General features: G+C 57.1%; 1 protein-coding gene across 1 annotated transcript in view; it reads left to right on the forward strand.

Annotated features, from left to right (window-relative positions):
- Nucleotides 1-558: 558 nt before the first annotated feature.
- Nucleotides 559-15,731, forward strand: part of LOC112975183 (semaphorin-3F-like) — a 34,515-nt gene continuing 19,342 nt past the window's right edge. Inside the window, exon 1 of the mRNA XM_026084915.1 lies at nt 559-708. Within this exon, the coding sequence (XP_025940700.1) occupies nt 597-708 (112 nt within the window). The 5' untranslated portion in view covers nt 559-596. The remainder of the gene's footprint in view (nt 709-15,731) is intronic.

Genomic DNA, 15,731 nt, shown 5'->3' on the forward strand with positions numbered 1-15,731 from the left:
CGCTTGGGTCAGCAAAGGAGTGTGGTGCAACATTGCTGTCTGCGGCACTGCGTGGGCTTGGCCTGGTGCCCACAGCTGGAGGTGAGGCCAGACCCTCCACAGGCAGCTCATGTCCTCCAGCCCCCCAATCTCTGTCCCTTGCCTCCAGCCCATGGAGTGGGGTTTTGTGGGGACCCCCCACCCCAGTCTGTCTCCTAGCCCTTCTTGGAGAAGGGTGTGTGCTGACAGATGAGCCCTGGGCCCGGATCAAGGAGCTCAGTGGTGAGGTGTAGGGCTTATACCCCCTTCGGTGGGGGAGGGCACAGGTAACCCCTCATTCTCCAGGGAGTGGGTGCAGCAATTCTGACCTGCGATCAGGGCAGGGTTTCAGCAGGTCTGCAGATTCCCCCTCCAGGCTCATAGTTCCACTAGAGGCAGCTTTTGGGAGGAGGTCTGTGCAGGATGGGGGCATCCTGTGTGTTGGGTCTGTCTACCTGGCACAGTTACATCCTGGGGCATCCCTACCCAAACTGATGTCTCTCCCTCTTGTGCCCCCTCTGGCAGGCTTGGCCCCTCCCAGACTCCCTTTGGACTTGGGACTTAGGCACGTGCCCACCATGCCTGTGGTTGGTGTTCTCCTCTGGGTCACCCTGCTGACTCTGGGTTGGCGGGCCACCCACGCCAAGGACTACGTCTTTGCCACCCCGAGGGTGCAGCTCTCCTTCAAAGGTAAGATCCCATCTGCTCCTCAGAGCAGGATTTGGGGATTGGAGCAGGCGTTGGGCCCCCTTATGGGGGTGGGGGGAGATTCCTGCACCCACAGCCGCTTCCAGGGCCACCTTAGTCCAGGCTGGTCTTTCCTCCTTTCACCTGGGGGCATTAGCGGGTTGCTCCCTCTGCCGTCACTCTGGACAGCAGGGAAGAAATCTCAGCGTGGATCCAGGTCCCTACCTGCGTGAGCTCCCAGTCCATTCTCCCTCCCAATCCAGGGGACTGGGAGCCTGCCCAGCCCATCCAATATGCTTCCCCTCGTGGGTGGTGGCTCAGTGGCTCTCTCCATCTGGAGATACTCTGCGTCAAGTTGCAGGGAGCTTTCCTGTGAGCGCCAGAGTCGAGCACAGCAACTGATGGTCCAGACAGCAGCTTGATGCGGCACCCGACCCCCGAGCTGGTATTAATGCCTGGGAGCTGGCAGGGAGCCGGGAAGAGGAGGGAAGGATGCGTTGATGGGGGAAGGGAGTTAACCCTTTGGTACCGGGGCATCTGGATGTCTCTGGACCCATGGAGAAGGATGTAATGGGGTGGTCTGGCCATGGGAGCCATGGGGTGCATGTGGGTTGAGGGGTATCAGGCAGTAGGCAGATTGAACTATCGGAGACTGAAATATCAGAGCTGTTCCTGGACCCAAAGTGACGGGGGTGGGGTTGGAGGGACCATTGTGGAGGTTTGGGTTGCAAAACGAGGAGCAGAACAGAAGTTGTGCCCACTGGCATTGTCAGCAGCAGGGTCTGCTAGCGTATTCAGATCCCGTTGTCTCTCTGGGGCCTGCCACACTTGCTGCCAGGCCCTGGAGCTGGCTGCCTGCTGCTGACCTGTGCGTTTGGATGCCTCCCAGGCCAGGGCCACTTGTGAAAAGGGTGGCAGGCACGTGAAGGTTCATGCTGGCTTTGTGTGTGCCTTTTGCCTGCTGTTGAGATGATGTGAGAGGTGTGCCGCTGCAGGAGCACCAGGTGCTGAATGGAGAGGTGTTAGGACCCAGGACACATGGGCTCTCCTCCCTGATCCCAAGTCTTCTGGGGAGATCTTGAGTCAAATTCCTCTCCTGTGTGTGGCACAGTTTGTCCCCACCCTGTTTCTCCCATTTAGACTGTGAGTCTCCCTGTACCCTGGCCCAGCACCTGGTGGGACTGCGGGGCCCCCCAAAAGTGACTTCTCACATTCCAGCCAGTGGCCAAGATCTGGATGTGAAGCACTGAGAACCAGCGTTTGGGCTTGGGTGCAAATCTGGCCCACCTTCACCTCTGTGTCTGCAGGCTGAAGCAGGGTTATATGATCTGGTGGGCACTTTCAGGATGTGTGGTAGAGGAGATGCAGAGGCACAAAGGTTTTGAGCAGGGGCAGTGGGAGGCTTTGAGGAGGGTTGTGTCTGCTCCCTCGCTGACTGCCAGCCTACTGTGAGAGTTGAGGAAGGTTCTGTGCCAGTTGCGCACCTGCTTTTCTATTGCCAGCTGGGCCTTGCCGTGAGATCTTGCCATGACTTTGCCCTCCAGATTTCATACTAGATTTGGCACCAGTGGCCCAGGGATGTGAATTCATGAGGGAGCTGGTGGGAGAGGCGATCACACAAGTGGAGTTCAGTGTGGCATCTTCAGTCTGGCAGAGCTCAGCAGAAAGGGACCTGGATGCTGACTGCAAATTCAGCAAGGACAAGGGGGGAAGGGAGAGCTGCTAGAGTTAAAAGCTGGTCTCTGTACGAAAATCAATAGTATGAAGAGGATGGGGCAAGTTCAGGCTGGAAACGAGTGAGTGGTTTCTGCCCATTGGAGGAGGAGCTGGGCTGGCTGATGCAGGCACACCAGCAAATGGGGTCCTGGAGCACCTTGTTTAGTTTGGGATGCCATGCTTGTCCAGGCCAGCTATCCAAGTGTTGCAGTAGTTGGTTTTTGCTTTGACAGGTAAACTGGAAGGGTTTTGGGGCGCTGCCAAAGCAAGTCCAGGGTGTTCAGCCCCTCAGAAGTTACTGCTGCTGTTTTCTGCATATGGATGTGTACCTCATGCAAACACAGGGGCAGAAATGGATCTGGGAGACTGTTCAAGAGCATGTTCCCCAACATGGTTTTCCCCCATATCGGTGCACGGGTGCTGTTGTCCTTCCTCATGTGAAGACGGTGCATCAGTGCAATGGGCATTTGAAATGTCTCATGGGCATTTGAAATGTCTCATGGCCTGCTGTTAGAATGACTGCATTGGTGGTTAGGCTGGGGGCAGAATGCCCACAGGCTGTGAATGTCTCCTCTGAGCTGAGGGTTTCAGGGACGCGACTGGCTCTTGCTGCCCTTTGTGGCCCATAGCCCTGGCTGTGTAAGTCAGCATCGACCCTCAGGTCCCTACCTGGCAGAGAGAGACATTGTGCGGTTTGAGGAAGGGGGCCAAATTCACACAAGGCATAAACCAGCCCAGCTTCAGTCAGCTCTGCTCCGTGCAGGCAAGACAGGAGGCAAACCTCCCTGGAGAGGCAAGTGTGTGGTGGGAGCAGATTGTGGAGGAGAGCCTGAGTCTATGACTCTGCGATATGGGTCACACCCATAGTGTTCACACTTATGCACACAGTGGGGAAACTTCCACCTGGAGATTGAGGTCTCAGCATGTGCATGCTGGAGTGCTGTACTCTGCTGTGGCATGTGGTGTGGGGCCATGCGGGACAAGGGGCTCTGCACTGACCGCTGGTCCCTCATGCTGTGGTAATCCCTTGGGTGGAACCAGCTTATACCATCCTGGGGATGCATGTGTTAATGCATGTCGCCATCCTGGAGCCACCCAGCATGCCCAGGGCAGTAGAATTAATTCCGGATAAGCATGGTTAGGCCTGGTATGCCGCAGGATTGTTTGCGCACGTTCAGCCCCAGCTCAGAGGACTGTTCCTCTCTCTGCATCTTGTGTTTGGTTCATCTCTTGCTGGCAGGGAGCCGTGGAGCTGGGCCACAGGAAGAGAAGGCAAAACTGGGTTGTTGGGTGAAAGCAGAGATCCCTGGCTGTGCCAAAGGGATGTAGGAGTGTCACACAAGTGACTTGGAGCCTGCGTTGGGGTCTCCAGCCTCTCCTTGTGCTCCCTTCTTCTGCCCTTTCCCATCCTACCTGCTGGCAGCAGTGCCCACTGCTCCCTGGGATTTCTTGGGACAGGTGCCCACCTCTGTGCCTGGGGGCTCCTCCTGGTCTTGCTGCCAAGAGGCTGGATTTCATAGAGGAAAAAGGTGTGGTTTGTACTTCCATGTCCAGGAGAAATGTCTGTGGCTTGTTGCACAGGAGCACGTGGTGTCTAATGTGTCTGGGAAGAGAGATCTTGCTTGCTCCTTCTCTGGCTGTGCTTTTGCAGTGACTCCAGTCGATGAGAATTAGCCTTGGGTCTTCCCTAAGGGCTAGCTGGGACCAAGGAGCTGCAAAATGAGCTGTCTGTAAGCAGCTTTTATGAGTCAATAATCTGCATGCGTCTGTCTTGAAGCGATGGGGCTGAGAAACATGCCGAGGAAGAGTTCATCAATACAGGCTGGAAAGGCACTTCTCCCAGCCAGCCTAGCCCAATAACTTTGACTGGTTTTGGAGAAAGATTCCCCCCACCCCAAATCCCCCAGGGCAGGGCCGGACCATAGCACATAGCAGCAGCAGAGGGAGGTGATGGGAATGTTGGGGTGGGCTGCATAGTTCTGGGGGCGATGGGATGGCATGGTGCAGGCAGCTGCAACAGGGTCAAGGGCTCTGGGACACTTGTGTCATGAGTTGGGCTACGCTGTGCTGGCTGGGAGGAGTTGCCCACAGAGTGACAAGGCAGCAGGGATGAGTATGTGATGGCATGGGGGACTCAGACACAGGACATGTAGTGGCTGGGACAGAAGCAGAGCAGGGTCCAGCACCAGGACAGGCATGTGGACAGTGATGTTGACATGGCAGAAGGGATCCTGCTGGGGCAAGCCAGAGGCTTTGGGTGCACATCCCCATTATTGGCATTGCTCTGGCAGAAGTAGCCTTTGGCCAAGGCATTGCCATGTAGGACTGAGCCAGTTCTTCATTGCCTGGGCTGGACCTGATCCTGCATGGTGCTTGGGGAGGTGCAGATACCACTGAGCGCTTCCTGTGGGTGCTCTTCCTGGCTCCTGGTCAGGAGATGACCACAGGGCCACTGACAGCTTCTTCCTGGCCCCGCTCACTCCCGGCGGGGATGCCGGCGAAGGAGCCGCACTGAGCGGCTGACTCCCCCAGAAGCCTCAGCCCAGCTTGGACGTGGTGCCTGGAGCCCGGCCAGCCTCGGGAGCGTCTCTCAGTTTGTTTGCCTTACTTGTTATCGCTTACTCGAGGAGGAAGCGGAGTTTGTCGCAGGTCCCAGGGCACTGCTTCATACTCTACACAACTAGATTTCGTTTGCAGTGTTTTAAGGAAAGGAAAAAAAAAAAAAAAAAAGGCAAAGCAGTGCAAAGGCTGCTGCATCAAGAGGCACTTGAGGGGCCAGATCCCATCTCCTTTGCCCTGGTGCTGGCCTGCAGTGGTGGGACAGGCAGGGTGCCCTGTGGCGTGGGGGACGAGGGTGGTGGCAAGGGGTGGGAGCTCTGCTCCCGGGAACAGACAGAGAGGGCAGGGAGCCCTGGGGCAGTGCTGGGCACTTTGCCACTGTTGCCTGCCCACGCTGAGGCATTGGAGCCAAGGCGGATCGCTTTCCCGAGGTCCTCGGGGATTTGGGGCAGCAGGTGATGGGGAAGGCAGGCAAGGGCTGGCCTGGCCTTGGCTTGAACCCTGTCTCTCCACGGCTTCCTCTTCTTGGGACTCGTTCAAAGGGCCGCTGTAGCGAGGAGCTCCCTGTGCTACACCCCCAGCTTGGCAGCCGTCTCCAGGGCTGCAGGCCCTGCTCTGCTCCCGTCCTTCCCTCCAGCTCCCCATGACCCTGGTGTTCCCGCTCATTCATGCTCAGGAGCATGAAGCCAGCTCCAAGGCCCTGTCCAGCCGTCCTCCCTCTCAAGGCTTTCCTGTCCGGGCGTCTCTCGTGGGCCGTGGTGGCTGGGAAAGGAAGATGGCCAGCATGGAAAGAACAGCATGATCCCCACCACTTCCCTGGAAGAGGGAGAGGCTGGGGAGTGGCTCTGTTTTGCCAACAGCTCTTCCCAGATCTCCGCTCAGCGCTAGCCAGAAATAGTGGATATTTTTAATCATCTTCTTGCTAACCATTTCCCCCTCTTCTCTGAGCATCCTGCTGCCCTTCTCCCGTTTCCTCCTGCGTTTGGAGGAAGATGGGGCTCGGGCACTGGAGACGTCAGCTCCCTGCGCCGTGCTCGGCCGCACTTCCCAGCTGAGGATGTGAGACCTGGTGATTCATCTCTCCGCGCCTTCTGTGGCCAGGCGTGGGAAAACTGCAGCGGTGGGGCTGGTGCCAGGGCCCTCCGCATGCTAGAAGGAAGGGTTTCCTCGTGCGCCAACTGTGGAGCGCTTCGCGGCAGGAAGCTGTTGGGGCCGGGGCCCTCAGCAGGCTTCAAAGAGGGAGCTCCTCTCGCCTGCAACAACGGGAACAGACCATGTTTGCAGTCGCCACCTCTCATAAAAATCCCGGCAGAGCTCCAGCCCATGTGCGGGCTACCCTTCCTGAGGGGGAGCCCTGGCTGCAGTGCAGCTGGGCATGGAGCAGCTCTTGCCCAGCCTGTCCACCCCCTCGGTGCCAGCTGCTGGCCTGGCTGGGGCCTCCCCTCCTCTTGGCTGTGTGGCACGGAGACCCTGGTTGCAGTCCTTGGGGTGGTCCTGGGTTTTTGTCGCCCATTCACGGGGACCCTGTCGCCCAGGGCTGCCCCTGCCCCTGGTGGCAGGGGGGAAGCTGTGGGTGGGTGTCAGTGTGCCTGTGGAGGGGATTTGGGGTGTGGGGAGGGAGGATGAGCTCCTGCGGTCCCTGGCAGCTGTCGTTACACCACTTGGAAACTGCAAGTGCCCATAGGGTGAATTCAGCTGGGCTGTCCCCCACCCCTTCCCCTCTCCTGCCTTGGCCAGGGCTGTGAAGGACTTGGTGGGAACCTGAGCCTGCACCACCATCAGGCCTTTCCTGCTCCTTTCCACCTATTTTCCCCTTTTAGCGACAAAATCACTTAAAAAAAAAAATCACATTCTGGAGTCCCCTGTCAGCTTTGCTGCCAGCCCACTTTGTAACCTTGCTCCTGGTTCCTTGGCTCCCTGTGCCTCAGTTTCCCCTTGTGCCTCCTGTCCTTCTGTAGTCTCAGCAGGGTCTGTGGCTATGCAACCCCTGGGGTGGGGTGTGTGTGCAAGAATGGGTGCTTTCAGCCAGCTCTGCCCCGGGGACTTTTTACCCCTGTCTCTAAGGCATTGGCACACTTGATCTGGGGTGCAGGGGGGTTGGTGGCAGATGGCTGGAGAGGAGCCGAGCAAGTGGGCCATGGCTCCCTGTGCCAAGGAGGCGCCCTCCTAAGCTGTTGCAGCTGTACCAGAGCAGGAATTGCTTAATGACAGTGGACTCAAATAAACACAGCCAGATGAGGGAATGTGCGAGGGAGGGTGTCACTGGCCAAGGGCTCCGGAGACTGTGGCGTCAAGGACAGCCAGGCCTGGGGACGTGCCGGGAGAGTCGCCGACGCCTGTTCCAATGCGGGGCGAGCCTGGCTCTGCCCCACCGTGCCTAGCACCGTTAAGCGCTCGGGCTATGCGAAGAAGGTGACTGAAAAACGGGGGTCTACAAAAGGGGGTGTGCTTGCATCCTGCCACCACTTCCTGACGTGGCTTCGCGGGGTACCCAGTCCCTCCTGGCCTGTGGACTGGCAGGCTGCACTTTCCTTGGGCTGGTAGCACGGGACACTTTGGGGGCATAAAGCTGCTGCCCAGGTTGGCTGCAGCATTTGGAGGCAGCGAGCAGGGTGAGCCTGCGTTCATTTGGTGGGGGGCGGCTTGGCCCCACCGGGACCAGCTGCCACCGGGGGCTGACCTGAGTTTGACTGGACCTGCTGGGCTCTGGCTGGGAGCCTCTGCAAGCTCCTTATGAGCCCCTTCCTCCCCAGCTAAAGGTGTGAGATTTTATCCCCCTCACTCCCCCAGCCTTTATCTAGTAAGCTCATTAGCCCTCAAAAGAAATCAATTAGTGATGGGTGGCGGGGCTCCTCCTGTACTGGCTTGGCCCCTTCCTTCTGGTGTCCTTGTGCCCCCCCCTCAGCAAGGCTTTGCTGTGTTCCAGGGGTCCCTTTGGTGCCCTGTCCTCTCCTCTGCTGCTTCCCTGAACTTTTCCCATTCCTCTGGTGTATTCATTTGTTTTTTTTGCCCAGGAGGTCTCAGAAATTGCTGGCAACTAAAGATCCAGAATTGAGCTCCCTGAGTGCTGTCTGATGCTTGAGGGAGGAAAGACCCAACCAGCTTGAAAATGTGGCAAAATATTCTCCAGGCCCCCTACCTGGAGCAATTTGAGCTATTTCATTCCCTGCTGCCTCTTTGGCGGTTAGCAAATTGCCTGTAAAAATGAACCTAGTTCCCTTGCAGAGTGTGTGCTCTTTGCAGGCGCTGGCTGCTTGTCAGAGACAAATGCGGGATTTTAGGGGTTAGAAAATAAAAACAAAATTAAAAAAAAAAACAACACAGATCATGGCACGCGGTGGTGGCTGTTGTTCAGTGGGTTTCTGTGAGAATGAGCCATGGCTTCTTGTTTGCGCAGCACCCTCTGTTAGCCAGGCCAGGGCTGTGGCTCTCAGCAACGCTTGGTGAGGAGGCTGTGGGTTGCTAAAACGTGTTGTACGTTCCCAAATTACAGGCTTTGGAAAAACCATTTCAAACCCCGGGATTTTTCCCTAGGCCTCGCTGCCACAGCTTGGTGTGGCAGCAGCCGTCCCAACCCATTTTGTGGTGTATTGCCCCTCTCTCACCCTGGTGCAAGGGACAGGGTTGGTGCTTTAACGTGGCTGGGGAGGATGTGTTCAAGGAGGTTGTTGCTTGGAGGTATTGCGTGATTGAACCCTTTCTGTGCATCCCTGAGTCTGTGGGCACCCTCATCCAGGGCATCAGAGCCCTGGATCAGTGGGGACCCAGTGCCGAGCTTTTCCTGCACCCCCTAACCCGAGTGTGAAGCGCGTTCGGTGATGAAGGGGAGAGCCGGAGAGGTCATTTTGGTCACTGTGAGGCTGTTGTCCACGGTGCCGTGCTTGTGGTCAGATTGAGAGGAGTGCTTTTGAACTGGAGAGCAGGAAATTTTCCCTGGGTGGTGGGGGGAAATAGGTCCTTGTAGCTTGGCTGCCCAGCCAAAGCCGTGTCGAGGGGTTTAGCATCCCCTAAATCTCGTAAATTGGCTCCCAGACCAGCCAGGAGGTTTCCAGCCCTGCTTGCTATCACAGATGCTCTCAGTGGCCTGTTTTTGGCCAGGATACAAGAGGCCAGGCAGCCCCGGAGCAGCCCAGAGGATGCTGCATCTGCGGGACAGGAGCTGCTCTCCTCAGGGAGAAGAGGTCTCAGGCTGGGGGAGAGGGTGCAAAGCACGGAGTGATTTATGGCTGGAAATTAGCCGTGGAGAGGTTGTTTCCTTTTGGAGGAATGAAAGAGTTTCTCCAAACAAGGGTTCCTTCCTGAGAAGGCAGCAGGGGTTTTTCCTGCTGCTAATGAGGCTGGACCAATCCAAGGGACCAGCTCCCCAGAGTCTTTTCCAGGCCAGGACCTGGGTGAAGGGCCTTGGGGGACACAGTGCCGGCCGCCTCACCTCTGCTGAGTGACACTTCCTCACTGTGGCACATCCTCACATCTCCGGCTCGGCTGGTCGGCGGGGCTGGGGGGGAGGCCCTGGCGTCCCGCCGGCGCGAAGGAGCCCTCGAGGTCGGTGGTGGGACCGGCCAAGCGGGGAGACGCTTTTCCTTCCCTGCGAGAATTTCAGAGCCCTGCGCTTTAGATTCATCCTTGCTGGCATCCAGGGGATGTTTTGCAGACAGAGTCACTCTCTGATCGAACAAAATGTTTCATGTCATGTCTTTATTTTCAGTTTTTCCCCTGCCGCTTCTAAGTACAGATGAGAGGCTGTCTCAAGGGGGGACACCACTTTGATGCAAAAGGCGAGACTTGCGTTTAGGAAAATGTTCTGCTTCAAGAACTTCTCCCTATTCAAAGACTTGGGGTAATTTTTAGTACAGCTTTGCTGAAACCCTGTTCTTTCCTGCCCGCCTCTTCCTATGATGCGGGTGGGGGATTAATCAGCATTTTCAGCGGAAAAATGTGTTTTTTTGGCCCACTCCCAAATTGCCCTGCTTTGGAGCTGGGTGCAAGCCTCCATGAGGTGCATGCTGCATGGCTGGGCTTGGGGGCCCAGGGGCCCCAGGCACGCCCCAGCAGCCCCTTGCAGCACGCCCCATCCCTGCTGTGCTGCACTTCCAGGGCTCTCATTTTGCCCCCACATGGAGCTCTCCCCTTCCCTGGGGCTCTCAGTAGTGCGGCAGCACTGCGGGATGGCTGCTGAGAGCCGCCACAGCCCTGGAGGTGATGGGACAGGCTGAGCCCTGTGTACCCTGGGGAGCTCTTCTGATGCTGCCACCCATGCCCCAAAGCAAAGGAGGCTTAGCCTGAGCTGGGGGAGAGCAGCCCAGCCCAGGCTCCTGCAGGGCAAGACCCTGTTGCCCTTTCTTTCGGCTTTGCTCTTTTTGTGGGGAAGGGGTTGTGCTAGCAGGTGGAGCATGGGGGTTTTGCCCATGATGCAGGAGGAGTTGTGGGACAGCTCTGGGGGTCTGCAGCACATGGGTTGCACTGGCAGCCCACCTCCGCGTGCTGCAGGCCCCCACTTCACGTTTGCTTTCCCCCTCTTTGTGCACACGTTTCTAGCCACGGTTCTTCCTTCACTGCGTGAGGAGAATTTCCAAGCAGGTGCTAGGTGATGGCACACAGAGACGCTCCCCGTGGGAGCTGGAAATGGTTTGCAATCAAAGCAAACTAGCACAAGTAGCTGAAATGCTCAGTGGAGCAGTGCAGAAGCTAGAGCCATTTCATCTCCAAGTCCTCATCAGACTTCTTCAGTTTCCTACCACCTGTGAATTGGTTAAATGGGAAAAGAGCTTGGCTCAGGGCCACAGAAACTCTCTTATTACAAGTAATTAGCTTAATTACATCATAAATAACCCATCAAGGGGTAGCGAAGTGACGCTCAAACAAATAAGCAATCCTGCTTTCATAATGCAACCCCCCCCAGCTCTTTGATCAGCCCCAATAACAACAAATGATTTAAATGCAAGCAGGGACAAATCCGCCACCTCCAATCTCTGTCCTGCACCAGCTCAGCCCCTCTGTCTGGGTTTGTTGCCTAACTTGCCTTTCTCCCCCATTAGGAGAGTGACCAAAAGGCAATGTGTGAAATTTCAGGCCAGGAAGGGGGGAAACTCTTCCAAAAGGAGTGATGGGGCTTACTTTAAATTCCTGCAGTTTCCAGAGTAAAAGATGCCCTGGGTGGCAGCTGTGGCCCTGGGGTATGGCTGCAGCAGGCCTGCAGTGCTTTGCCATGGACTGAGAAACCCCATCTGCAGCCATGGGATTGCAGCAGCCTGCTGTCGACCTGCTCCAGGCAAGCTTGGCTTCCTGGACAGGGGGCCTGACTCTCCTGAGCATTTTAAAGTGTTACAAGGTGCAGAAGGGGGGAACCTAGAAAGATCTCTTCCTTTAACCTCTGCTGGCATGATAGCCTGCCTGCTGAAGTATTTTGGAAACACTGGTGAAATGTCTAGCTGTGTCTTTTGGCTCATAGTTGTCTTTTATAAACCTTCCACCGGTGCTTAATGAACTCTCTGGTCTAAGGTCTAAGAAAGGAAATGTGTGAGCGTTGTTCTGACTCCTTCCCACCCCCTTCACTGGCATTGGCATCTCACTCCTTTCCAGAGCAGTTAAGTCGGTTTGATCCCCCCAGGTCACTGCCACGGCTGGCATGGAGAGGAATGCCGCTTCCCAGGTGGAGTGGGCGGGTGCCCCCAGGCAGAAGGGAAACACAACAGCCAGCAGCCACCAGAGGCTCGGGCAGGGGCAGACCCACGGGGCCTTGGGGAAGCAGGGCAGAAGTTTTCCAGCCCAGGCAAGACATGACGTGCGGTCCTTTCCACCATGCCTTCTTCCCCGCCTGGCTCTGCTCTGGGGAGCCTGGGCGGGTGAGTTGGGAGGTGACACTGCCTCACCGGGCTTGCTCCAGCACATTCCCTGGCTTTGCTGAGAAACACAGTGTTAAGTGATGGCCCTGCCAGTGAGGGCTGAGCTGGCATCCATCCCTGCGGGGAGCTCCGGGCTCTTCTCACCTGCCTTTTCTCCATCTGTTGTGTGATGGCTGCGGGATCCCTGGCTGGGGAGCAGGGGGATCGCCACAGAGGGAAAAAAGGCCACCGGGAAATGGCCTGGACTTCTCTGACACAGGCAGCTGAAAGTGCTGAGACTCGTCCCTGCCATCCTGCTCCTGAGGGATGTGGGCCTAAGCCCTGTAAGAGAGAAGGGAGCATGTGCCTATGACCTGGACCTTCCCAGTGTGTTGATCTCTCCTGCAGTCCCCGGAGGGTCTGAGACAGTCAGGACTCCCTTGCCCCATGGCAGGTTCCTTCTCCAGTCATGGTGGGTGTGTGACAGCCGTGGGAATGGCGTGCGCCGGGCAGGGAGCTGTGGGAACCAGGCTCTGCAGGCCAGGCCGTCAGCTGTCAGCCTCAAATTGGTTACTGCACCTAAATCCAAGCGTGCAGGGGACAGCACTGCTTCCTGCCCACTCCCACAGGGCTGGGGTGCAGGCAGGTACCCACTGGCCTTTGGGGTTTGCAGGTGGGCAGCTTGGGGGTACACTCCAGGCATTGGGGGCTTTTCTATCCCCATTGCCCCTTTTCTTGCTGGAGCAGGGACAGATTTCCTCTCTCTGGGGGTTGGGGAGGGTTCTTTTACAGAAAATTCAAAGGCTTTAGCCCTGATCCCGCTTTGGGTGGTCCAGGCCCATGCTCCAGCTCAGAGGTGCAGCCAGGCCCCCTTTGCCTGGCAGCAGCTCGGGGCCAGCTGGGGTTGCCTGGCTCTGCTCCCCTCACAGCACTCTCCGGTGGCCTTTTCCTATCCTGTTTTTCTTGCAAATCTCTGCTTCTCTGCCTCGGCTGGAGCCTTGTAATCCGGGAGGTGATTGCAGGGACATGGGCAGGTCCCTGAGCAGCTAGGCCCCCTGTGTGGCAAAAGCATTATCTTGTAGGAGGGTGAGAAAGATACATTTGCCATCTGCTCCAGCCCCCAAATTGATGTCCCTGACTGGAGCTGATTTGGCCACCCTAATCCCAGCTCATCTCTGCTCTGGGTGAACGGCTTACCTGGGGAGGAAAAAGATATTCAAAGCTTGCTTGGAACCAGCCATAACCTTGGGATAGGAGCTGCTCCCTCCTGGGCCAGCTGCCCTCCTTGCTGTCCTGCTCGACGCGGCCCCAGCTCCCCCAGGGACCCATGGCTGAGCGGGAGTCCCAGCACCAGCTCAGCCAGGCCTGACTTGCTCTTCCCGGAGCTCTTTGGAGACAGCACTGTATCGCTGGTGAAATACAGTCAGGGCTACTCCATTGGCATTTAAATTAAATTCATTCACCCAGATTAAAATAAAGAAAAGGGCTCCCAAAAGGCAGTGTCATCTTTGCTGCCAGGACTGGGGAGAGCGGTTATTGAATATAAACATGGCGTGTAATTTACATGTTAATTATGTTGAATGCACTACAAGCCCATAATTAGAAACTAATTAGGTGAGAGCGCGTGTAATTGGTTTTGCTGGCACAGCGGATGGGCTAATGGTGCACCTGGGGAGATGGCCTTCCCAGTCCCAAAGGGGATTAACCCTTTGCATCCACTGTGCCAGCTCCTGCATGAGAGGTGCCCGAGGGGATGGGACCCTGGAAGCATTCATGTGAGGTGAACGGGTCTCTGGGATTCACCCAGCTCTGCTTTTTGGAGGGACCCAAAATCACATCCTCTATTTGGAGATGAGCCCCGCTTTGGAGACACGCTGGTGAAGGGCTGTGGCTGGTCTCTCTGCACCGACAGCTGATTCGGTCGCCTCTGAGTTTGAGACCACTCTCATCTCCCCCTGCCCGCTGGGGATGAGGGGCAGCATCCAGTGGGAGAGGGCCCTGTGGCAGCATCCCACAGTGTGCGGCGTTGGGCTCTCGGCTTCAACAGCCGATCCTGACTCCTCCGAGGCCATGCTGCGGGTCAGCCGGCCTGCCGAGATGGTGAGGGCGGAGGCATGGGCAGCTGCTACCGCACCATCGTCAGAAAGCTGTTTGGTGAAATGAAGAGCTGTAAATTTAGAACAAATAAGAGGGGAATTTGGCTTTATGGAGCGTATAATCGGGCTGTGCTGTTCACAGCCGATGTGGAGCAGTGAGCTGAAGCCAAGGGGGAGAGAAGAGGGTTGCATTTTGTTGCTGTTGAAAGGTCTGGCTAGTTTCCTGGCCACCAACATCGTTTGTAGCTGCTCAAGGGTGGAGGGTAATTAAATCTCATGCTCAAGACCATGAAATGATCGTGGAAAGGGGATTCCTCAGGTGTCTGCATCCAGCCTGGCTGGGAGCAGGTGGCTTTGAAAGAGCAAGGGCTGCACGGGGTGAGACAGGCAGTCTGGACGAGTTGTCAGGGCAAGAAGCAGCCCTTCTTTGTTATATTGCAAGGTGCCGAGAGCTGGGGCTTGGCTGTTACTGGCTGGGGCCCAATTTGCTGTCCACCTGAGAGAGGAATTCCCGGAGAGCACCCCTACCACAGGGCATGAGGTGGGTGCTGTGTGAATGATGGGTCCCAATACAGGAGGATTTGTAGCCAAGCAGCCCCAGTTTGAGACCAGTGCCAGAGCTGTGCTTTGTAAAGGGAATGATTTCAGCATTGGCTCAAAATGGAGGGGAGAAATCCCAGATCCATGGGACCCTGCATTCGACACCACATGCCCTTTCCCCTGCCTCCATCATCTGGCCCATGGCAAGTGCAGCCCTCCATCTCCATATTGGCCACCCCACATGGGAGCAAAGCATTTGGGGGATGCTCATCCTGACCCCTGGCAGGAGCATGGCCCAAGCCGCCGTGCCAGGCAACTCCTTGTGCACAGGGGATGGAGACTTCCGGTTCCTATGGCAGGCAATTAAAAGGGGATTAGGCTCTTGTCCAGCCAGGGAACTGGGGCTTTGTTGCTCTCTGCCGCTGCAGAGGTTGGCCTTTGGGATGCAAGGAGGAGTGCGTTCAGCAGGCAGATCCTCTAATGAGCTATTTTCTCCAGCCCAGGGGATACATGGCTGCTTGGCCCTGTGCCCTGGGGGAACAAGGCTACTTGGGGGAGCAAGCAGGGCTGGCGCCAGTGGATGAGGCCCCCTCCTCACGCTGGGTTTGTGCTCGGGCTGCTCCGCCTCGGCTCCATGTGCGATGCCTGGAGGTGCGAGACTGGGGTGATCGTGCCAGATCTGCCCCTTTGTGCCCCCAGTGAGATGGCTTTGTTTTGCCTCTCACATGCATCCCTCTCCCTGTGTGCAGATAGAGCCATCCTGATTTACACCCACTGTGATCAGGTCTGAGTCCGGGCATCTGGGTGGAGGCTCGCCACTTGCACCAGGCCCCTCCGCTCTCACTGCTCCCTCAGGGCCATGCATGGGGTCCTGCTGCAGACAGGCGTGCATCCATGCCACGGCCTCTGCAGCCCGACACACGCGTGTTTGGGAGGTCATGGCTGTTTTCCCAATCCTGCTTCGTCCTTAGATTTGGTGCCAGATCCTCCTACCCTGCCCAGCTCCCCACAGCAAGAGAGAGCTGGCCAAGGGTTCTGTGGCCCCTGGGGACAGGCTTGAAGGCAGAGCAGGCAGGGATTAAGCAGGGAGGGCCCCTCTCCCTGAGCTGCCCCCAGCAGGGGCTCAGGGGATTACGATTGGGGCAGGTCAGAGGTCGGAGTGTGGGCTCGCCTGCCTGTCCATCACCTTTTTGAGAAATTGGCTTAGAGATGCCCTCAGCGTCACGGGGCAGTGGGCGCGCGGGCAGGGGGAGTGGCACGTGTCCATCAGGGCCTCCGTCAGGGCAGCCCCAGC

Source organism: Apteryx rowi, unplaced genomic scaffold (assembly GCF_003343035.1).
Source record: "Apteryx rowi isolate R43461 unplaced genomic scaffold, aptRow1 scaffold_655, whole genome shotgun sequence".
Lineage (NCBI taxonomy): Eukaryota > Metazoa > Chordata > Aves > Apterygiformes > Apterygidae > Apteryx > Apteryx rowi.